The sequence below is a fragment of the Plectropomus leopardus genome, chromosome 13, assembly GCF_026936395.1.
Source record: "Plectropomus leopardus strain MGB_pleo_1.0 chromosome 13, ASM2693639v1, whole genome shotgun sequence".
NCBI lineage: Eukaryota > Metazoa > Chordata > Actinopteri > Perciformes > Serranidae > Plectropomus > Plectropomus leopardus.
The window spans coordinates 24,435,026-24,458,944 of NC_142188.1; the positions used below are offsets into that span (position 1 = coordinate 24,435,026).

A 23,919-nucleotide genomic window follows, 5' to 3' on the forward strand; every position below is an offset into this window, starting at 1 on the left:
AACGGGAGTGTCTTGCTCAAGGACACTATGAAATGCAGAGGAGGAGCTAAAGGATCAAACCACCAACCTGGTGAATAACTCACTACATCACCTGAGCACCTGACACCCTTGATCAGTCACTGTAGACGCTCCCTAATGTTCACCATTGATTCAAGGTAACCATGAACCATTCCCCAGCTACAAGCCTGTTCCTATGCTTCCCTAAACTTTATTTTCAGCTGCACTGAGTAGAAATAAACAAAAACATGCTTAGTCCGTTCCCTTTCTAATGCAACAGGTGCATACAAAATGTGATTACATAGTATGTAACAATGCGGTTGTTGACATGTTATTGCCACCAATGGAACCGTATAAAACTGGTAGCAGGGTCATGGTACACATCACAAAAAAATTGCCATACAGACTAATATTATTCTCTGCCACTATGAGATTTCCTGTCAAGCCATGCTATAGAAAGATATTTCTCTGTATAAAAGCTGCCAATGATCAGTTCCTAGACCACAAGGTACCGTCTTCAAACTGCTTGTTTTGTTTGACCATCAGTCCAAAACTCAGGGCACATGATTTACAATATGATGCAAAGAAAAGCTGGAATCAAAGAAAAGTTGACATTTTTTGATTAATAAATTCCTGAAATGAATAATTGCTTCATGAAATCGTTGACAATTTTTTTCCTTGGTTGACATATTGATTAATTGAATAATTGTGCAATAAATAAGTGACTCTGCATTTCCCACAAACTGCTCATCACTGCAGGTTTGGTATGAAATAACAGCTCTAAACAGACAACTCCATCCCAGCGGAGCTAACTCGAACCTTGTGTTGAACTGATCACTTAGAGGGATACACTGATCACTGTGATGCTTTTGGTGCATCCCCCAGTTTGAGCGCCGATGTGAGCCACGAACTGGGGTGGAGCGAAAAAGAGAGGCCGCAAGGGGTCTGCTCACTTCACAGAAGAGATGCTTATCCAAACACGAGTACAAACAGTTGGGATGGAGACCTTGTAGCGCAGAGAAGTGTGGGAATTGTGGCCGTTTGGGCCCCGGCCCGGGAGAGCTGGCTGTTTTATCTGTCAGACAGTGGTGCTGCCTCAAGAGGAAATCCCTGTTTAAAGTAATGACCTAGTTTATTCTTTTCTTCTTTACTGTAGGCTGTGAACAATAGAAAGGACGTATACAGCAGCGGCGCTACCCTTCACCCTCGACATATTGCAGCGGAAACACAAGCACAGTTTCTGGTATCATTACGCAAATACTCTGAAGGGGATTGTGTAAATACGTCGGCCTTGGAGATTTCAGCACACTCTGCTGGTGTCTCTCGCTGACAAACAAAGATAAACGCACAGGCTGAACTCTGCTGAAAGCTGCTTGAAGTGACATCTAAAGTCAATGCAGGGATCCACTCATAGCTTCAGGCCTGCTGTTTCCACTCTGACACCTCATAAAATCACATACGATAAAGCCGGCACATTTGGCAGAATCAGAGAGCATTAACTCATCTTGAAAACTGTCCTGCAATCATTCAGGTGGTTTTATATTGACATACAACAAGTGCTAAGAGAACAGATATCGACAGCACTGTGTCTGTTTTGTGCAGTAACTTCTTAGTGACTGCTCAGCCTGACCGAATGGCTCCATGGTGCCTGTGTGTGAGCCAAGCCAGCTCACTCTGTAATTGGATCAGTCACTGATACTTTCTCATTGCCAGTGGTAGGACAGCACAGCGGAAATGATCACATAAAAAAAATATTATACCTAAAAGCCAATTTAAGTCAAAGTTCACAGAAGTTGAGTCTCGTCACTTTAAAGTTTTTTTAAGTACACAAGTATTCTGATGTCATGCTCCACCCACCCTGAATCCTCCCTGTCTTCAACTCTACAGCTGTGAACATACAAAAACAGAAGATCTCTTTCTTAATGCCCCACTTGGATCACGGCCAGGGGTTCCTTAAAGAGTACGGCAAAGTCAGTGGAGATATAAACAAGTTTAAAGTTATACTTTATTAAAGTTAGAATAAAATGCATCTGAACTTAATCACATTTTATTTAATTCTTCACTTTTGCTAGTGAGCACCTGCTAATATTACAACCATACAGCATGACACATCCAACTACCGGCATTCATTTATCTCTCTGGTATGTCACACATACGGCACACAGACAGAGGAAAACTCTGACTCCGGCAGAATGCTACAGGAGTGAGTCCTAAAACACCAAAACGGGTTCCTCCACTTGCCTCGCCTCAAAGTCAATGGATTTTTTGAATGGGTTTTAGGTTAGATGTCTGAAACATAGTCTGTGGTTAAAACACACTCTTTAGAGACTTTAATGTTTTGTTCTATGGCATAAATTATGTCAGTAAACACCCCACTCTTGATTTTTTAAAAGCTTTTAGATGTCTTAATAAAGGCTGCTGCTAACAAGAATCCAAATAAGAGTACAGACAATCATCGTGTCGGCTTTACGGCCTAATTGTGGCCTAACGTTAGCTTTTTACTTCAGGCCATTGCATTTATGCTTCAAAAATCCTAAACAAGGTTTTCATTTGTGAAGGTTATCTGACTGAACAAAATGTGTGAGGATCATAAACTTTTGTTTGCCACAGAGCTTATTTTTGGAATAATCCAAAGGACAAATCCCTTAAGCTTTTTGACGAGGGAGCCAGGGCGACGCTATCTTCCATGTTGGCCAACAAAAAAAAAACGTCATCCACAACAATCTATAAGCAGATGATCATCTAACAGATTTTTTTCCTTTTCTTTATTTCTCATGCACATTACTATCTTATCAATATTTTTATGTTTATTGTATTAATATAGACCTTTTGACTGCTATTCTGTTCATAGGGCAACAGCTGTATTCCCTGAAACTTCAGGCCAGCGACTGGAAATACACCTGGACCTGTTAAGAATATCTGTCGTCAAGTTTGAAAGAGTCGAAAAGTAATGAAACTGACAGCTTCTGTATTTACTAAAATTTACTGTCTGTTTCAAAATACAATAGCTAAAGCTGTTTCACTACTACAGCATTACGTGAGCAGGCATTTTTAATCTACCTTACGAAGGCGGCTTCACCAAAGGAGCTTTCCTCAATCTGTCTTTATCACTAGCAGCCATAAGCTTCGAGAAGACTCCATTTTTCATTGAGAGAAAATTACTTTCTTTTTCCTGTCAAGATTTTGATGTCACGCAGCACCAGCCTGAAGAAGCCAGCCAGAAGCAGACGAGTTCCCACGAGGCAAGTATCATGGTACTTAAGTTAAGAAAATAGAATTATTGTAGTTTTAAATTGTTTGTCCAGGTCGGGTATGAAAAAAACCACAATGAACAGTATAAGCGGACTATTTGATTACTATAAGCAAATGATTTAAACAGCATTTGTATAGAACTGATTCCGTCCGAAGCTTTTTGATCCATATAAGCGGTTGATTACTGTAACCTTGATCACTATAAGCTGTTTCCACTGTAATAACTAACACACTGTGAGCCTCATTAAGACCAAAGGGGCTTTAAGAAAGGACTGGAAGCTGGACGGGTGACACTTGACCATGGATGGAGGGTTATTTTGCGCCCTGTCTAACTCCGGAACTATAATATCTATTTTTTCACACTGTGACGGTTAAACAATAAACAGGAAAAAGGTGGCATGCAGGTACTGTAGCAGAAGGAGCGCATGGCTCAAACAGCCTATAGCATAACGTACAACTGGCTCCAACACTCAGAGGACCACCGTCACATGACTTCCCCTTGCCTACTTACTCTACTTTAAGATTTAGGTCAACGGTCAACTTCCTTTATGAAGCACACATGTCCACAGTCAATCTGCAACATTACAAATGACGCAACAAATAAGTCAACATGCAACAATATAAAACTCAAGTTGCTCCTTATCAAACACTACACTGGAAGGAGGAGCCAGTTTGTGTCCAGATTTATCCTGTTTTGAGCTGTTTCTTAGCATCTGTCAGCAGTTTTCACTGAAAATGAAAGGCATGACTAGCTGTGAGCTGGAGTTGGATGACACGACAATATTCTCGTATACTGAGAGGGATTTTGCAAAACTGGTAGCAAGACCATTAGCAATGTTGCAAAATAATGTAAGGCTGTTTTATGGCAATGAAGAATTTTTTGCATTTTTATTAAATGAGATAAAGTGCCCTGATAAGTCGCTCCAGGACTTCGCAGATTGTTTTGTGATTGTTGCAGCCTTCAACGCGTGATTTCACAGCAGCTTCTCTGAACAATTGCAATGCATCTTGCAATATTTACGGCCATTTTTTCTGTAATGAAAGTACGGGTGGGGGGTGGGGTAATCAATATCAGCCTTTAATTTTCATGATCACCGATAAAATTAATTAAAATTAAAAATAAAACTTCTTTGCAGTCTGCAAATGTCTGCATGGGAGTAGCTTTTACTTTGTAAAACCTCAGAGAGCTATTTTTATTCATTTATTTTTAATTTAAAAAAAAAAAAAAAAAACCTGCTGCAAATGATGTTGACAGTTTCAGTTTTGATTAAACATTTGCTAAAGGCATCTAAAAAAAGTTTTGTGTTGGAGTTAGTTATATTCCAAATTCTAAATTTCAGAAATAAAAAGAAAAAGGGAAACTGGAGGACCAACAGGACGGAGTTAAGACGGTAGTTAGCACAATAACTACACAACCTGGTGTTGAAAGATCAAATGAGATGCAACACAAACAAATACAATCTGCAGAACAGAGAACTTAATGGCTAAAAAGGCAATCCTGCTTTAAATAACACATTTGTTTCAATCGCCCTCTTTTCGTTAATTGTTTGCTTTCCTCACTTCTGTTTCTCTTCATGCGCTCTGAGCTGAACTGCCAATCAGAGTGATTTTATTCACAGACTGGTCTGCCGTCTCCGACGCAGATTCAACATGCTGATAAGGGCCAACTCATGCCAGTGGTGCGGACACAGCAATGACCAGGGCCACAAACGCTTACCCGACACTGGTGTGTCGGGCACTTTATCCGACCAACGATCCATAACCAAAAAGACTGAATTTGCTATCACGAGATGACGAAAAAAAAATCCTGAAACTGTGAAACTAGAGCTGGGGAATGTTTGGCATTTTTATTTGTATAATGTCACAGAATATTTTTTCAGTGTAGCTGCAGATTAAGTTTCTGTTGCACGATCAATCAAATCATTTCGGTGGCGGTTATGTTTCTCTTCAGCTGAATCAGAAATCACAACCGCCTGTCTATTCTATAATTGCTGACTGTCTTTTTCCACTTGTGAAGGAATCAGGCAACATGGCACACAATACATGTTGTTAATTTCAGAGGAATTTCTCTTTCCATGATTTTTCTTTTGTGTTTCAAAGGAGAGCCAAAACACAATCCTGTGCAACATATGCAAAAAATAAGACAAACATATCACTATTATATTCCTTTGCATTATACAGTCAGCAGTACAACCCCTGACAGACAAAACAATAGTGTATCTTGTCCAGTATTTAATCTGAGCTACATGGCCTGCTAGTTATCATGTTTCATGAACGACAACATAACTGTATAAATACAAGCTTTGCACACGAGCAGTAAGAACGTTTATCATGCTGTCTCGGCTTAGTAAGCTGCTACTTTGACATGCTGGACATACTAACACTGAGTCAGTGACAGCACAATGGTGTTCCTCCCACAAACTTCTTCATACGTTGCCTGAAAATGCTGTAATGCAGCAAGCATTCACCATGCTGGAGCTGCAGAGAAACAAACACGTCCTGCTGCCTGCGACTTCCCACAATGTTATCAAGTGAAAAGGGGAAATGGAAACAATGGCATTAAATAACTATTTGGGCAAAATCTTTTTCCTCTATCTGTCCCAACGCGAACTGTGCTTACATTGTGTTGTATCCCTTTGAGCCATTGATACTGGCGGCCCTCCATTTGTGCAAGTCATGCTGATTTTCCCTGGTCACAGTCCAAGTGTGTGTTTGCCAAGGCAACTAGGGCAGTAGGTGAGGAAGTCAACTTCTCAACAGAGTTTGACTCAGTGGCCAGCTGCGTGGAAGTACGCCGAAGCCTGACTGCTCGCTGAAATAATGTGCTTTCTGAAAAACGCTTCGTGTCTACAGAGAAGCAGCCAGGGAAAAAACGCAACTGGACGGGGGGGCAGCCTAAAAATAACGGCGGACGGCGATCAGAACTCCGTGCCAGCACAGAAAACCAAGTACCTGAAGCGCGCAAAGGCCACAGGCTTCAATCCAGTGCCTGTTCTTCCCAGCTTGATCCCTTAAATGTCAAACACTGTGATAACAGAACATGATAAGGAAAAGGGACAAATATAAACCGTGACTACTGTGTGAGTGAGGTTAGTTTAATGTTCAGGAGTATCGTTTCGTATGTGCTAATCCTAATCCTTTTGGCGTCTGACTTTAAAATTTCTTTCCATGAGATTCTGCACTGACCCTGTGCCAAGGTCAGACCCATGTATATGAAACCCAGGGTGTCTATTACGGCTGCAACTAACGATTGTTTTCATCGTTGATTAATATGTTGATGATTTTCCAGATTAATCAATTAGTTGTTTGGTCTATAAAATGTCAGAAAATGGTGAAGATGTCAATGAGTGTTTACTAGAGTCCAAGATGCCATCCTCAAATGTTTAAGTTTTAGTAGTATTTTTTAATCCAAAAGATAAAGATATTCAGTTTACTGACGTAGAGGAGTACCGAAACCAGAAAATATTCAAATTCCAAAAGCTGGAATAAGAGAATTTTGACCTTATTTCTTCAACTATTCAAACCAATTATCAGTCTAGCAGAGGATTAATTTCATAGCTGACAACTAATCGATTACTCTCTGCAGCACTAGTTAGGGCTGGGTGAGAAATCGATAGAGTGTAATATTGCGATACTATATCAATACATGGAAGCAGGGTATAATTCTTTTATTGTATAATTATTAATTTTGCAAATACTAATTAAACTTTTGGTAGCCTATTAGAGTGAGAAAATGAATTGCTTTTGTAGCCCACTAGGTTCATTATGCTGCTATCAAAATGATCAAAGCAAGATAAACAGACAGCAGACAGAAAACAGAAAGTTTTTTCTTTGGGGACTTAATGTGCAGTTGCAAAAACATAATAAATTGCGATATATATCTTATCGCAATACTCAGCATATTGCAAAACGTTCATCATCACGATCACCAATACCGTGACTTAAGTATTTTGATAATTTAACATGTTACACATTATATATATTGTATATATTCTTAATGCTATTCTTGCTTATGTATATCTTGGTCATTGTTGTTGCTTTGCACATGTACTTATATTTCTATATTTTTAATTTACATACTAGTTTTATACGTTGCGTAAAAGCATAAGGCACAGTTTTATATTTAACACACTCAGCACATTATCCATATTAAAATCTTAATATTAACAGATTAGTGCTTTTTGTATACTACTGTATTACTTACATTGCTATTTTTACACACTTAAATACTTTATTTTATATATTTAAATATCTACACACTGTGCTAAGTGCTTACTCATTCTGTATTTCTATTTTCTATTTTGATATACTTGTGTGGGTATTTATTTCTCCTTGCTATAAATCTCTATGCTTGGCATCAGAGCGACTGTAACGAACCACTATTTACCCCCGGGGATCAATAAAGTATTTCTGATGCTGATATATTGTGGGGCCTCTGGTAATTCCTACCCCAATTACCAGTGACTAGCATTTTTAACCAAATGACACAAAAAACTGATCAAACAAATAAAACAAATGCAAAAAACTAGCTGCTGACATATTAAATATAAATGCACAAATCAAAACATAAAGTTCCTATTTTAAAGTTTGCTAGAATTGGGGGGAAAAAAGTCCTCAGGCATTAATATGTTTAGTTATTTGACACAAAGTATCAGAATATCAACATCAACATTCCTGCAATAAGATGTCTCTTTGTGAAGGTTTTAATGTTCAGTTTTTGTTTAAACTAGTCTTAAGAGGTGCTGATTCAACTTTATCGTAGCAGCTTGTCGTGCTGTTGAGTTGTATCATGTTAACTGTGAGATGCTGTAACATTTAGTCTACACTTAGTGATCGTCATGGGTTCCTTTTAATGAAAGAGTGACAGTGACTGTCTGCTGCAGAGCGGGGAGGCGGGGCAGCTCATCCTCTCCTGGCTCAGTCTCATGTCACAAGGTCATGGTGACCATATCTAGATAAAAGAGTAGTCGCACGCAACCCAACAGCCAAGTTGGTGCAGGGCTAATATTGCATTGGGTTGATGCAGGATGCTTTTTTAGAAAGGCACATAGACGTTAGAAAAAAGTTAGAAACGACCACCAAGGTGTCAGGGCAACTTTTAAAAGTGCACTTGCTGCTTATCATTTTAGAGGAACCAGTCTGAATCAAACGTCTCAGCGAAACAGAAGCTTCCCACAGCTTCCTCTCCCCCGCACTGCCAACCTTGAGACATGCAGGTCTTTCTCTCAACATAGGAATGCTCTGTCTGAGCAGCTGTGTGTCTGCGTGTGTTACTGAATTTATCACTGCGGCAGAACACTTTGTATGCCACCTCTCTGCAGCGAGGTCAGGGGTGGCAGTCTGTTACAGAGCAGCGTCCCTGCAGATGATTCAGCAGCTCAGTTAGACTTCATAATACCTGACACGGTCACGGTCGTCCAACTGTTTGTCAAACGGTTGCTGCTCCGTCTCACACATCCTGTTATTTCACTATCATAAGAATGAAATGAAACGTGTCACATAATATGCAGTTTTGATATGAGTGAACAGGATGTCTTCTTTGTTTCTGTGTGTGCATTTAGCAGCCGCATGTGTCTATTAGAGCTGCATGATGAAGAGACGTGCAAAGTGTTTAACAGTCTCATGCGCTTTTGAATGCTGCCAATAGACAAAGTTTATTCGGCAGTAGGTGCACCTTAGGTAGCTACAAGTAACGCAGTATGCTCCAAAACAATAAGGCAATTAACCAACTAGCTAATATAACTAATCAGTAACTGGAAGGAAGGAAGGAAGGTGGTTGTTGACACAAACTGTGATAGGCTTTTTCGGCCCACAATTTTCTAACATTTTATTAACCAAACATTTAATTGAAAAAATATTCTTTAGTCGTAGCCCAACAGTCCTGCAATAAATCCTCCCTCTGTGAACATATAATGTTCAGATTTTGTTATTTTGCATTATACTGAGAGGTGTTTCAAATACCCCTTTATTTATCCAGGGTAGACTAAATATTTTAACGCACCTCTCAAACTGCAGCCTAAGAAATAGTTGCACAGTTGAATCAAAACCTCTTTAAAACTGTTTCAACGTGGTCTAAACATTACAACCTTAAAAAAGGAGGGATTACTTAAAGTGCACTAGTTTTACATAATAATCTGAAAACGAAGCGCAGATCCTGAAAAATAGATCTGGTGCACTGTATTACAGTAGTATAAATCCTGAGCAGGCATTCAGTAACAGCCTATTCTCATCTGTGGAGAAATCAGCACTAAAATTGTGCAAATATTGTTTTAGATTGAAGAACTGAATCGAGCACTGATTTATATGTTCTTGATGAGATATCTCAGTGCGTGTCACATACAGTACATGCAGCTCCTTAATGCCAAAAGCCATATTAAGGAACTCCTCCTTGTTTTATGACTTGCTTTCATGAAGCTTTTACTGTGGAGCTGCTGCAGAGAGGTCATTTGCCAAAACTATAGATCATTGCCAATTAATTCAGTCATATGTTTAAAGAAATGCCCTTCCAGTAAGCGCGTCATCAAAATCGACTTCCTCAACCTCATTCCTCTTAATGTCACAGCCATTTGTGATGTGTTTGTTGCGCGAATTGATTTTATAACTGAAATATCTTGACAATTTCAGCAGCCCTGGTGTTTAAATGGAAGAAACGCTTTGTCCTGAAGAAATAATCCACCTTTCTGACTCAAGGCATTAACGCTTGAACCTGGAGTTAAAGAGGACTGAGTGGACTCTTACTCTTAAAGGGACGGTTCATTTTGGTCATACAGTTATTTCCAGTGGGGAACTGAAGCTGTTATATCACCGTCTTCAAAGCCAGACTCCATTGAGAAAATCAGTGATTTATCATTAATGAACACAAGAGCTGCTGGTCTACTACTGCCTTGAACAGTTCTTCTGTTTGTGTAACTTTTGCGTTTAAAAGGTTTAGTTTGCATTCACCAAAATCAGACAACGCAAATCAATTAACTAATTAATCAAAGCAGTGATAAACCAGCAGCCGCGGTGTTCAGTGAGCCAAAATCACAGTTTTTGTCGCTGGAGTCTGGTGGCCGTAACCAGAGCGTGGATGGGGAGCTGTTGCCATTAACTGCTTTCCTGTTAGACAGGCTCGCTGATGCAAGAGTGAAGCGGGGAAATACTCTCAATGTGGTATACACTCAATCTAAAAGTTGTGCACGCTTAATCTGGTTATTTTATGTCGTCTTTTTGTCATTTTGTGTCTCCTGATCGTTTTATGCATTTTTGTAGTGGTCTGGTACTCTTCGAGTTAATATTCAGCTAAAGTTGCGTCTCTGAGGTCAAACTCTGTCATGTATTTGGTCATTTTGTGTGTACTTGTGGTTATTATATGACTTTTTGTTGTCATTTTGGTCTCTCTGAGGCAATTTTGTGTCTTCTTGTTTTTTGTGTATCTTTGTAATTGTGTAGCCAATTTGTCCAGATGTTTTACGTCTCTTTGCAGTTCCTTGAATCCCTCCATGATTTTTTTATGGTGATTTTGAGCCTCTTCTTGGTTGGTACGTCCAGTGCACCGCTTAGCTCCTGTGTCAGACCCCGGTCTCCTTCTCCAAACTGGGGGTGTGCCGATCACATGTACTGTAGGCAAAACATTAACTATGGCTATGTACCCCATACAACCCCACTTTAAAAAAAACATAACTGTCCCTGAACAGGACTAAGATATTAAAATAATGATGCCCTGATGACAGAATGAATGGAAGCTCCAGATTTAAGCAGCCTCATGTTGACTATTTGCCACTGTCAGTACCTGCAACAATGAATGTTATTTAGTCCTGTGGAGCCAGAGTGCTGCTGGTTTTGTGTGCCAGGTGTAATTCAGCAGTGCCCTGGCTCCTGAGGGACAAGCACTGCAAACCACTGGATTTTCAGGCATGAAAAACATTCAGAGAGCTGGCTGTGTGCTTTCACCTGCGTCAATACTTACTTTTGTCCTTCCATTTATTGTGTAGTTTCCCAGTTTGCCGTTACAATGTCTGATCAGGTCGTCCATACGACTCATGAGAAAGCGGATCTTCTCGCAGCCGGCCTCCCTCCCCTCTATCCACGTGATTTTGTCCCCACGGATGTCTTTAGTGGAGTCGCTTTTTTGACTCACCAACTGACCGTCTGTGAACTTGCCCGTTTTGTGTAGGGCTTTGACATTATCCAAAATGCCCTGACCGGTCTCTGCTCCTAAAAAGTTGTCCACCACACAGATACCGTGCTTGTTCATACACGGGACTATGTACTCCATGGCAAGTTTCTGAGCGGACGAGCTCGTCTGTCCGTTAGGTGTGGCGGTGTTGTTAGACCCGTCCTCTCCCGGTCCGTCGCCGTCCCCAGGTGCTTCTGTGTTTGTGGTTTGTGGTAGAGACGCGCTGTCCGCCTGCTCTGGGCTTATCTTTTCCCGGGTTTTCTCCTTGTCGTCCCCCGGCGGCTGCTCCGGCTTCTGTTTGGGAACCTTGTCCGTCTCCTTACAGATGAGCTTGTGTTTCTTCCAGTGCTGTTTCTGGTGCTCCTTGCTGCAGTAGAAGGAGCTCCGGCACCTTCCACACTTGAGGAGGTTCTCCATTTTCCCACAAAGTTCACAGTACTGTCGATCTCGGTCCAAATCGCTCTGCTGCTGCTTCTCCATGTTAGCGGCTACAACGGGTGCACTACGCCTTTAATTCCGATCCTTCACACGCGCGCTGCTAACCGACAACTTTGGAAACGATCCACTGCCCCTGCCACGCTACACCGAGCGAGACGGAAAAGTAAGACTCAAAACCTCGCCATTTTATCACGCTTACTCCCTCTTCACATCTTGTATCAGTGATATAACACAACAACGTGAACCCTGGACCAAGCATTTCGGGCTGGGTCGAGGTCTTCAGGAGGGATTTCAGCTGGCTAGCTGTCGGTCCGAGGGTAGTGCATGGCGCCGCTCCGTGTGTGCTCAGCCTGTCTGCGCTCCAGCCTGCTCTGACGTCCACGCACACGCTCCGCCCCTCTCGCGCTGCCTTCGCGGGCCCGTCGGACAAATGACGCTTCACAAAAAGGCCTGAAGCCGTGCAGTCTGTGCTTTAACCACGTGGAAGTAGTTTATCTATGTCATGTCAGGGGAAACATGGCACATGTCCTTGTCCATGTATGATGAAGTCCGCCTCTGGTCAGTCAATATAAATGCAATATGTCATCTTGACTTGATGAGCTCTGATTATACAGCCACCGTGATCTAATAAAGTTCAAATGCTTGAGTACAATTTGGACGTATTTGTGCTTTGCTTGAACAATTTCATGCCATTTTATAATTTTATAAATTCTGATTTACAGTCATAGATGAACTACTGCGCAGGCCCAGGGGACCAAAATGTCAAGGACTCCCTGATCTTCAAAAGTGTCCCTCAAATTAGTGACCAGGAAGAGATTCGAAAACATCATAAAAAAGACTACAAAGACATGCAAAGTAACTGCAACGATACATGAGGCAAGTTTAAAAAAGGGCAGAAAAATCAAAAAGAGACACAAAACAACTTCATAGATACACAAAACAACTTCAAAGATACACGAAACAATCACAAGGGGACACTAAATGACTTCAAGGAGCCACAAAATGACAACAGAATGACACAAAATGACCTCAGAGAGACACAAACAACTACATGGAGCCACAAAACAACTACAAGAGGACATAAAATCACTCCAAATATATGCACACAAATGAAAAACAACAAGGAAAAACAAAATGACTACAAAGAGTCACACAAAGTGACCAAAGAACAACATAAAGTTAACTCAATAAAACACAAAATTACTTGTGAGAAACCCAAATGATTACAAAAAGCAACAAAACAATCACAAGGAGACACAAAATGACAAAGACACACAAATAAAACAACCAAAATCACTGAACAGAATTACCTCAAAGAGACATGAAATGATCCCACTAAGACACAAAATTATGTCAAAGATTTCCAAATGAATGCAAAAAGACAAAACAACCACACAGACACACAATGATACAGAGACACAAAATGAAAAAAAGACACAAAATGACCACAAAGATACATGAAAAAACAAGGGAACACAAAATGAGCAAAGAGAGCCACGTTAATTGATGAAAAAATGGCACAAAATGACCTCAATAAGACACAAAATTACTGCAGAGAAACCCAAACAACTATAAAAAGCCACAGAACAACAAAGATACACAAAGACTAAAAAATGACATAAAATTACCTCAGAGACGCAAAAGGTTCTCAATTACATTAAAAAAAAATCTTAGAGTACCAAACAGCTACAAAAAAGGCACAAAACAACCAGGAGGAGACACAATGTGACCACAAGGAGACACAAAATCGTTATTATATTATTATAATGCTACTTGTAAAAAAGTATATTTACAATATGATATTGCCATTTTTTTCTAAAGTCTCTAAATTCTTGAACCATTATTGCGCTCTTGTTAGAAAAAAATTAAAGGAGCGATTTACCAGCGCCACAAAACATAGGCCTACTTTCTTTATGACTTTACCACCTAATCCAGGTTCTGTATAGAGCTAGAGGCCCATCTTTAATAATTACCAAGCTGACCAAATAAAGGAGGCACTTTTACCTACATATGATCCATAGATTTTTGCACAAAGCATGTTTTAGGGGAAAAATTGTGAATATGTAAAGTATGCCTGCAAGTAACTAGTGATGTAGCCTTTCACAGCTTTGGCTCAAAACACAGCTGACATGCTTAACACACATTTTATTTTTGTAATAGCCTGAAGTAACTTTCTGCAGCTTGACTTTAAAAGGAGCACTACAAGAGGAACATTTGTTATAATCATCATGCAAGAGGCATTTAAAAACCCAGCAGGTCGAAAACTGGATTTTAAGATCCTGACGGGAGCATTTGAAGGCATCATCAGTCAACGTCAACGTCAGTGTGTTTTGCCCTCATTCCTGGCTTGCATGTGTGAAATTCCTTTCACACAACAAAAGAATATTTTTTATAAAGATGCTGCTGGTGTTATAACAGACTGATCAATACGTTTTTGGGCGGTGATGAAGCTCATAATAGCGATTGAGAGGGACTTAAATCAACTATCGGAATGCATAGTGAAACACATTTTATTTAATTTTTATGAAGCACAAACTTAGGTTCAGCTCCATGTATCACTGTATACACTGACGGGGTCTTTCACACATTAAATAAGTGAAGCGGGTGTTTGAATGACAGGGAGTGTGCTGTGCAGAGGCAAAGCGCGAGCTCAAGTTGGCACCAGTCGTGTGGCACGTACACAGTCTGCAGGAGTCCCTGGAGGAGGGGTTACAGGAGAGAAGCGAGTAATCTGATCAAGAAAGGTTAGATGAAACATACTTTAATAGCAACAAATGACACAGGCCAACCTAGGGTTTCAGTCATGAGATGTCTGGTTGCTCAATCAGGATTAAAAATTTTTTTTTTTACTGGAAACAGAAAGTATCTATGCAGCAAGGGCGGGCCTTTGTCACTCCCTACTGAATACATTTTAAATAGGAACATGCCTGTAATTAGTAGATATTCTGTCTGCAACAATCAAGTATGTGCTTTTATATATATATATAGAGAGAGAGAGAGAGAAAGAGAGAGATATAGCCTTCTTAAAATTGTCTATATTCAGGGCAACTTGTATCTTAAGATAATCAATTATTTGTTATTGACCTATAGTTTAAAAGTTGTAAAATTTCGGAATTATTTTAAAATAAAAATAAGCCAATGCGACCTAAGTAAGTTGGAAAAATGTTGGAATTAAACTACAAACGCCACATTCTGCTATGATACTACATTTCCCATAATGCACTTCTCTCCCTTTCCTGCTACGCGTGTAAATAGCGCAAAAGCCCCGCGAATAATGGGGACCACAAGGATGCCTGTTATTAAAAAACAAGTAACCACGATTTATTTCGCACTGTAGGATATTTACACTTTATTTAGAGTGTCTGTTATTGGTCTGAAATGAAAATCCTTCTTTAGAAACCGAGCTGTTTAGTCTGGTGTCCTTGATAAACCCTGACTGCTGTAAAGTACTCCGCGTCGTTACAGCTGGTCGGCAGCACGGACTACAGCCACTGAAACAGTTCAAATACAACACCAACTGAGCTTGCAATAGTTAAATTTATTTAAAGAAGAAATTACAACACTGAAGGCATGAGTAGGCGAGAAGGTAAGTCCAGCTCTTGAGACTCCACGGATAATTATAACGTGTTTGAGCAAGTCGTTTTGTTGGTTGTTATCAAAAAGCGATAACTCAGCTATGTATCATTAATACACTTGTTAGCTAACATTAACATGCAGTGTGCGAGCTGATACGACTTAACTGTAGTCAGAGTACTCGTTTATTTGCGTTAAAAATGCCAGTCTTCTCTTCTCTTATTACGGTACTGTTTGCAAAGAGCACAGTGTAGTTTATTAAATCGTTAGCAAATGTTGTGGTCTCAGCAATGACAGCAGTGGGGGCTGCAAATACTAATTATTTTCATTGTTGATGTATCACTCCATTATTTACACGTTGATGTCATCTATTACGTTAATAACATAGTCTACAAAACATGAGACAAAAAATAACAATTGTTAGAACAAAATCTATTACCCATCAGATTTTGTGACCCAAACCGCAGTTGCAGTTTTTAGCACACTTTGTCTCATTCATAATAAGGCTATGTCACTGCATGTGATGGGTCATACTTTTATTTATTTATTCATGTGTTATTTTATCACAGTTAGCTGCATTTTTTGAGAGCTGAACGGGACTTTTCTCTATTCATCAGAGTAGGGGGTGGCTGGGTGGTGATCACTATTATTATCTTTTTTTGTTTTGGAAAATGCATGACCCTCCCTTTAACATACATAACATATTTCACAGTTCCAGCTATGGTAAATGGTGTGATTTTGGAGATTTTTAAAGAAAGCATGCCTTTAAAACCCCCTTGCGGATTTGGGGGTTTTGGTTGTATTTAAAAGAAAAACAACATAAGACCATTTAAAGTTGAATGTCCCTCCCTTAATCATAATCTAGGAGAAATAACTCTCTCCCAGGTGCTTACAAAAATATGTGCCTCACCAGTTTTGCACCACTGCCTTGACTGTCGTAAATAATGAACAGTCCCTAAAAACTCACATGAGGTGTTACAATTTTTATGTAATATCTGAATACAACTGACAGTATAGGGGCATACTGTCATACTGTCTGCCCAAGAGAGTTCAAGACATGATAAGTGCAAATTAAGGTTAGGATTGGATTCAATTAATTTTACACTAAACTTTTTTTTGATTAACCTTTACACTACACTAAATATTTGCAACTATAGCCTGTTGAAGTTGTTTCATTCTGAAATATTTGAATTTTAATACTGTGTACATGTTTCCTGTATGTTCTGGTTGTATTTTAGTAAAGAGACGACTGAGAAATAAATAGGTTATGTATGATCGTTATAACCTTGCTAAAATAACAAAGTTATCCACAGCTATGTGTTTCAAACTCCATATCCACAGTTTGTAATTTAGACTTTCCATTAAATACTTAAGTCTCCAGCACAAACACAAATGACTTCGTAAACATCAGGTTAAAGGACTAAACTGATCTTTATGTGCAACACTGATGGAGTGCCTCCTTAATCTGACGAGGCCAGTTTAAAGAAAAAACAGCAACATGGGGCATTTATTATGGAAGACAAACTGCAGTATCACCTGACATTTCCTGTCTAATGTCAGGTGAAGGATGTCCCCGGAGAAATGCTGATGGAGTGCAGAATTGCGATGCCAGCGCGAACCCATCGTCACCTGTCATTGCTGCTTTCAGAGGTAACTGCACACTCAGCACTTTATCCACCTACATCTTTGCTGTATTTCATTTTTGTTAATTAATCGACATAAACTTTTTTTCTCTTTTAAGTTTTCCAACAGGAGCTTGACACCAAACACGACAAACATGAGCGTCTTTTCAAGATCAGCCGAGACGTCACCATTGAAAGCAAGAGGACCATTTTTCTTTTACACAGGGTGACGAGGTATATACTAGTATAACTAGACATGTTAACTGTTGCAATTTAGTTTGTAAAGTTTAAAATAATTTCTCATTTTATTCAGATTTAATGGGAGAATTCGGCTCAGTTTGCTGATTTACACAAAATTACAACAGCTTTAGTTTTAACTGTTATGTTTTTTGTAGGAAACAGAGCACTGTTTAGAGAGGATTTGAAAGTATTTTGTGCCTTGCAGACCTTTCATTTTTAACTTTTACTCTCGGTGTTACTCTGGTTTGAAGTGTCCCAAATGCAGAGGATATTCTGAATGAAGCAGACATAAAACTGGATGCAGTCAGGCAGAAAATTGGCCAAATTGCTGAAGAGCTCAGAGGAGACGATATATTTCAGTTTCACAGAGCTTTCACATCAGGTGAGTTTCCATGGACCTTTTTGTTTGTTTATGGTTGTGTCACTATTTTATAATATCAATATATTTTGCAATTTTGCATGTAAGTGTGAGTAAAAATGTTCAAGGTTAAGGTTTTTTGCAAATATACAATGCCATCAACATACAAATGACAATAAAATCCGGTGTTCAGTTCCTTTGGTTTATGCATTAAGCGAAGCAGACACTCTCCAGATCAGTCTCTGTATCATTGCACTTCCACACTACTCTCTCCAAGATTATATCGTATGTAACTGACAGACCTGACTTTGTTTTACGCAACAACTGTTCATCAGTTCACAGTTCAGTTGTGGTGTACCACGAGGATCTGTGCTTGGCCCTATTCTTTCTTTTTGTATTTACATCTATGTCCCTTGGTACATTAATCAGTCATTACAATCTAGGTTTCCATTCTCATGCAGATAATACTCAGCTTTACATCTCTGTTTAGCCTGACACCTGTCATCAGCTGGAAGAATGCCTTTTAGAAATCAAACAACGGATGTTATCTAACGTCCTTCTTTTAAATGCGGAGGAAACTGAAATGCTAGTTTTTGGTCCATAGCAGATAAGAAACTAATTCAGTGAGCTCACTCTTAACTTTGCTGGCTCCACAATCTCACAGAGCCCAAGTATTAGGAATCTCAGTGTCCAATTTGATCCAAATCTCTCTTTTGAAAAACTTAGCAACAGTACTACAAAGACTACATATTTACATTGATGAAATATTGCCAAGAGTTGTCCCGTTTATTCCACGGCTGATGCTGAAATGCATCTGTCTCATCTCTACATGACTGCTGTAACACCTTTTTCTTTGGCTTACCTAAATCAACTATTTGCAAATTACAACTTGTAGAGAATACTGCTGCTAGGATGTTAACTGAGACTAGAAAATTTGATTATGTCATGCCTGTTGTTATTTCATTAGATTGGATCCCTGTACCTGTAGATCTGAATACAAGTGTCTACTTTTAAGCTTTAAAACATTAATCAGACTTCCATCACCTTCCACCATTCTTCATATGCCTTTCAGGGCTCCACAATCTTAAACTGATGGTCTCCTGTCTCTTCCAAAAATAAATAAAACATTCTCATTTAGTCTGTCCTAAAAAAAATTAAGCTAGCGTTATCCATCTGGTATTTAGTTTTGTGTCCGCATGGTTACATATATGTTACACATTTTCATATTTATGCGTTTTTCTTTCCTTTTTTATTATTTCTAAACTATTTTTGGGGGGTTTTATATGAATATACAATTGTATATGTGTGATTTATCAACTGTATCCAGGTATGACTGTACAAATAGAGGTAGTTTATTTGCATATATTAGATTGTTGTATTTTATCTCACTTATCATATATTTTTAAAATTATTCTAATGTAATCTCTGCATTTTATCTCACTTTTTTAAAAATATATTTTAATACCTTTTGCTAATGTTGTTCATTACTGTTTTAAGTACCACCCTTTGAATTGACTAGACTTGACCGTCTGCCACAATTAGTGAGTGACCTAACACACAAAGTCTGGCATTAATTTCTATTTAAAATAATAATAAAATCCTGAACTGAGAAATAAGCCTCACCAAAGGACGTGAGCCAAAAACTTAATTAGGAGCTTTCACAAAAAATATCTCTGCTGTGCTGCTATCACTTCAATCACCCTGTTTGTGGCTTTAGATTTATTGAAAAAGTCACTGATTGTGTGAGAGCGTGACCTTGATGCAGGCCTGGATATGATAGACACGCCCGTCTGATAAACTTGTTTTCCCACTAGCATCAATATCAGTTTTTGGTAGCGTAGCCAAAGTGTCTGCAGTGTTTGGAGAAAAACATTACTGGGAGCGAGGGTGAGCTGTTATCTAGCAGCTGGGGAAGTCATTTTTAGATTGTGGTCACTCAGGAATCACTGCTGCATCCTCCGCGACGTGACCACTGGCAGTTCCCACCAATTAGACGCTTCATTTTTTTCCCATTTTTATCTTCTTTATTAGATTGAGGCTGGGCTCGCTGCACAGGCTCTCCAGATAATCTTGGCTGGACGAGAAGTCTCCAGGCATGTATAATGGGTCTGCTTTTTTATATAAGGACCATTAAAGATATTGTGAGCTGAATCTGAACGTAATTGCCTCTGATAACAGGGCAGCACGGCTCTTTGATAAGCTCTTTAGCTTCATCCATGTAGCAGCTATGAGACAGTGCAAACACGAGGACACTGATGGGGCTCTTTTCCCAGGTTCACCTGCAACTGTTAACAACTCTGTGGTCAAACATTAAGCTTCATTAACTTGTAAATCATATGCGGCCATTTATGCACATTTGTTTGATTTTAAACGATTAAAAACTACCGATCCTGTCAGGCTACACACAATCTCAGCCCTTAACTTTTCCAACAGCTTTGCCAGCAAAATCCCTCCAATTTACAATAAATTTTCCTTGAGTCGTTGTTTATACCTCTACAGTAATTTTTGGTTTTTTTTCTTGGTCTCGGTGACCAAAGGTAACTGCTGTTTCAGACTAAATAACACTAACAGCTCCTGGCAGTAAACTCAGGAACTGAACTCCGCCTGCCTGCCTCAAAGCCTGTGTAACCTTTTCATGTCATATCCTGTCCGCCTCAGATTGAGTCGCATTAACACTAAGCCCAGTGTCACAGCTGCGGGCCCACTGGCAAGGTTGAAATGTTTGCAGTGTTTTTTTGTTGACAAAAGTTATGAACAAATTCTTTGAAAATGACTACATGAAAATATATTGTCCCTCTTATAAGTGTTTCATTTAAAGCCCCTAAGAGTGGAAGTAAAGTCAGTCAGTATGTATTCTTGACTAAATGAGCATAAACAGAAGTTAAAGTTAGGGGTAAATTATTTATGACAAGTTTAAAAATCAAAAACTGTTATTTAATAATTGCAGCATCCTAATCAGTGCACAGAAGTGTATGCAGTCTGTGACTGGTGCATCGTTTTACTTTAAAGGCAAACTTCACCCTCGCAGTGATCATTTGTATATCAGTTACTCACTCTGTGTGAAATTGAATTTGTGAGTTTTTCTTGCATGCCTCCACAGTTAATTAAGCATCCAAAAACTGAAAAATTCTTGATGAATTGAAGTCATAGGGCTCTAAGTTTAACAACAGCAGAAGTATATCAAAACATCAGTTTACAAACTCTCACACAACTTGTGCAGTATAATCCAAGTGTCATCCATCCAGTCATATTCAGTAGCGCTAAAACACAGCCCTTTCCAAAGTAAACCTGAAGTAAAAGTTTTAAATGCTCTCTTCAAAACCAGAATCCATAAACAAAAACAGTAATTTTACCTGGCTGAACACGGGAGCTGCTGGTCTACTGCTGTTATAAACAGATCATCTATAGTGTAAGCTTTTACAAACTGCACCTCAAACAACTTTTTTAAAAATGGTATAATTTACTGCTGCAGTTTAGCTACAATCAGAATATTAACATTGAGTGTAACAGTATGGCGTAAACATTTTTCAACTCTTTCCCATTTTTACAAAGAACTTCTTACTTACCAGTTACTGGGGAAACTGCACAGACTTTTAGGTGCAGTGTTGTTATCCTGATGAGGACACGTCTCTCCCCGAGCTAAAGATAGCACTGTGATGCTGCAGACGTAAAACAGAGTCAGTTCACAAACAGTTGGTAGGAATGTAAACACACGTCATATAAATCTCTCATCTGCAACAACCAAACTGTTCTATGTTTGGCAGAAAATCTATTTATGTTGGACTCCATTGGTCAGAGTAGGAAGCTGAGCGAGTAAGTTTGTTTGTGGGGCCTCTAATAATTCATAATGAGTCACCCATAAATGTCAAGGTGGAGATGAACCACATTCTCCTCCTCGCCCCTCTGCAGCACTCTGCAGTTAGCTACGCTGATAGCAGGGAGGCCCTTTGAAGTTCAATTGCCGCTCCAAAAGTAAACTTCAGACACAAAGTCTTCCGTCCTGTGATTATTTGATTGTTGTTTGCACAGGGCCAGAAAACAAATGAGGGATCATCTCAGCCCGTTACAAAAAATGGTCACTGTTGTTCAATCAAAAGACAGCGGCAGGAAACAGGCTTTATTTGAGTCATTATCTTCATCTGTGATCTTTACTGTGCAGATACCATGTAGTGTTTATACACACTCTGCATGCTCTTCTCGTTTGATATGCAGTTGACCTCATTGAGTAATAAAGTAATAGTAATAATTGTATGTAAATCACAAATAAATACATTTTAAAAAAAGACATCCATTGTATCCTAAACTCACTGAGATTCATGAGCTGGAGCAGTGAAATATCTGGATGTGTTTCCCAGTGTTTTGCAGTGATTCTTTTCAGTGTTTTATTTTTCCCAAATCTTTCTTAATTTTCATTATTCTTTCATTCTTATTTCAGGGATCCAGGAGTATGTGGAGGCCGTCTCTTTCCTGCACTACATCCGTCATCGCAGCCTCATCAGCCTGGAGGAGATCAATGCCAGGCTGGTGTTCATGAGAACAGAGAAAGTAGATCCTAAGGTAAATTTAAAGAAGATTTTGTTGTCATGGTGCATGTTTGTATTGTCACCCCATACAGAGGAGAAAAACCAACTCAGTATTGGTCCATGTCGTGGCTGTAGTACAGACCATACACTGTATACAAAGATGGACGATATGTCTCCTTTTTTCCCCCCACTGTACAAAAATGAAGCCAAAACAACAGTCTGCACAGTAGCTATCAGAAACGCATTATGTGTCATTATGTCATTTATCCACTCAGCCTGTTATTTTAAAAGAGGATGGGTGTCTGTTGATACAGGCAAAACTGCATGAACCTCAACATTTTTTTAGTAAAAGCATCATTATGTTTTAGAAAATTTGGACCTTGCTTATGTGTAGCCCAGGGCTTCTACTAGGGGGAGAGCTACACAAGATAACAATCTCATTTTGTAGATATTGTCATGTCAGTCTTGTGTATAAATTCTGTTGGGATAAGAATCTCTGTGTACAATCTGCACAGAAAGTGTTCATAATTTATGTCTTACATGGACATTCATGTTTGTTTTTCTAATTCTTTTTCATCATGTTTTCATCTCAGGGCTCAGCTGAGGCCCAGCAGCCGGCAGGTCAGGTTCTGACCTTCCAGGTGACGCCCTCTGACTATCTGCTCGGCGTGGCCGACCTGACCGGAGAGCTGATGCGGCTGTGCATCAGCAGCGTGGGCAACGGTGACATCGACACGCCCTTCCAGCTGAGCCAGTTCCTACGGCAGATCCACGACGGCTTCTCCTACATCGGAAACACGGGCCCCTACGAGGTGTCCAAAAAGCTGCACACACTGCGACAGAGCCTGGGCAAAGTGGAGGACGCCTGCTATGCCCTGCGTGTTCGCGGCTCAGAAATACCCAAACACATGTTGGCCGACGTGTTCTCCAGTAGAACCACACTCATCGACCCAGAAGAAGGAGTGGTTTAAGTCCTGCACTGCGCCAACAACATTGTTCTCCTGGTGTCACTGTCTGCTTCAGTTTAGTTTGACGTCCGATGTGTTTTTACTGGGATTTGACAGATGTTTGACATGGTTCTTGACATGCCTGTTCATTTTGTTTTCATTATTACGATAAAAACATTGTTACAACAGACAATGGATTTTTTCCCCCCTTTGATAAAGATCTGATGACTTCAGTTGTTTTGCATGAATAAAAGTTCTGTGCCAAATATGCCATGCTCTCCAAGTCTTTAAGCTGCTTTGATAATGTGTGTGTTTATTTTATTTTTCTTTCTGCCCTCCCCACTCTCTATCACACACAGATAATCTAAGGTAGAACCACTGGCTGCCTGCACTCACTGCACACTGTGTGGAGGAGGAACATGTGACCTTTGTACATTGTACGTGCCTATTCTCTGGCAGGCACACTGGCACACGCGCACACACACACACACACACACACACACACACACACACACACACACAAAAACACAGCCCATTGCGTCCTCACTCTACCCTCTTTAAACAATCCTCACCACACTGCAATGACGTAAATTCAGAATACAGTTTGAAGCAAGCTGAGAAATATTCCTGGCAGAGAACTAAGATCCTCCCGCTGTTTTCGTCATCACCTGATGGTAGCAATTATTACCATCCACATAGACAATTCAGCTGTGTGTTTATGAACGGCTACAGAGTCAAGTCTGCATGATGTACTGTATAATCAGTAACACAAGCTCTTATGGGTGTTTGAGGAAACAAGAGCTTAGAGTGA

General features: G+C 39.6%; 2 protein-coding genes and 1 long non-coding RNA gene across 3 annotated transcripts in view; 1 reads left to right on the top strand and 2 right to left on the bottom strand.

Moving 5' to 3' along the window:
• The window catches only part of egln1a (egl-9 family hypoxia-inducible factor 1a), a 29,372-nt gene extending 17,155 nt beyond the window's left edge, over nt 1–12,217 (bottom strand). The window contains exon 1 of the mRNA XM_042501788.2: nt 11,198–12,217. Within this exon, the coding sequence (XP_042357722.1) occupies nt 11,198–11,887 (690 nt within the window). The 5' untranslated portion in view covers nt 11,888–12,217. The remainder of the gene's footprint in view (nt 1–11,197) is intronic.
• A 1,862-nt stretch (nt 12,218–14,079) lies between these two features.
• Nucleotides 14,080–23,919, bottom strand: part of LOC148187721 (uncharacterized) — a 107,480-nt gene continuing 97,640 nt past the window's right edge. The window contains exons 5-6 of the long non-coding RNA XR_015778379.1: nt 21,205–21,297; nt 14,080–14,542 (exon numbers count right to left, since the gene is read on the bottom strand). This is a non-coding gene — a long non-coding RNA (uncharacterized LOC148187721). The remainder of the gene's footprint in view (nt 14,543–21,204; nt 21,298–23,919) is intronic.
• Nucleotides 15,094–23,376, top strand: tsnax (translin-associated factor X). The gene is made up of 6 exons (XM_042502295.2): nt 15,094–15,431; nt 16,979–17,068; nt 17,160–17,274; nt 17,532–17,662; nt 22,074–22,195; nt 22,755–23,376. The coding sequence occupies exons 1-6, from the start codon at nt 15,416–15,418 to the stop codon at nt 23,130–23,132; spliced, it is 852 nt and encodes a 283-aa protein (XP_042358229.2). The 5' UTR covers nt 15,094–15,415; the 3' UTR covers nt 23,133–23,376.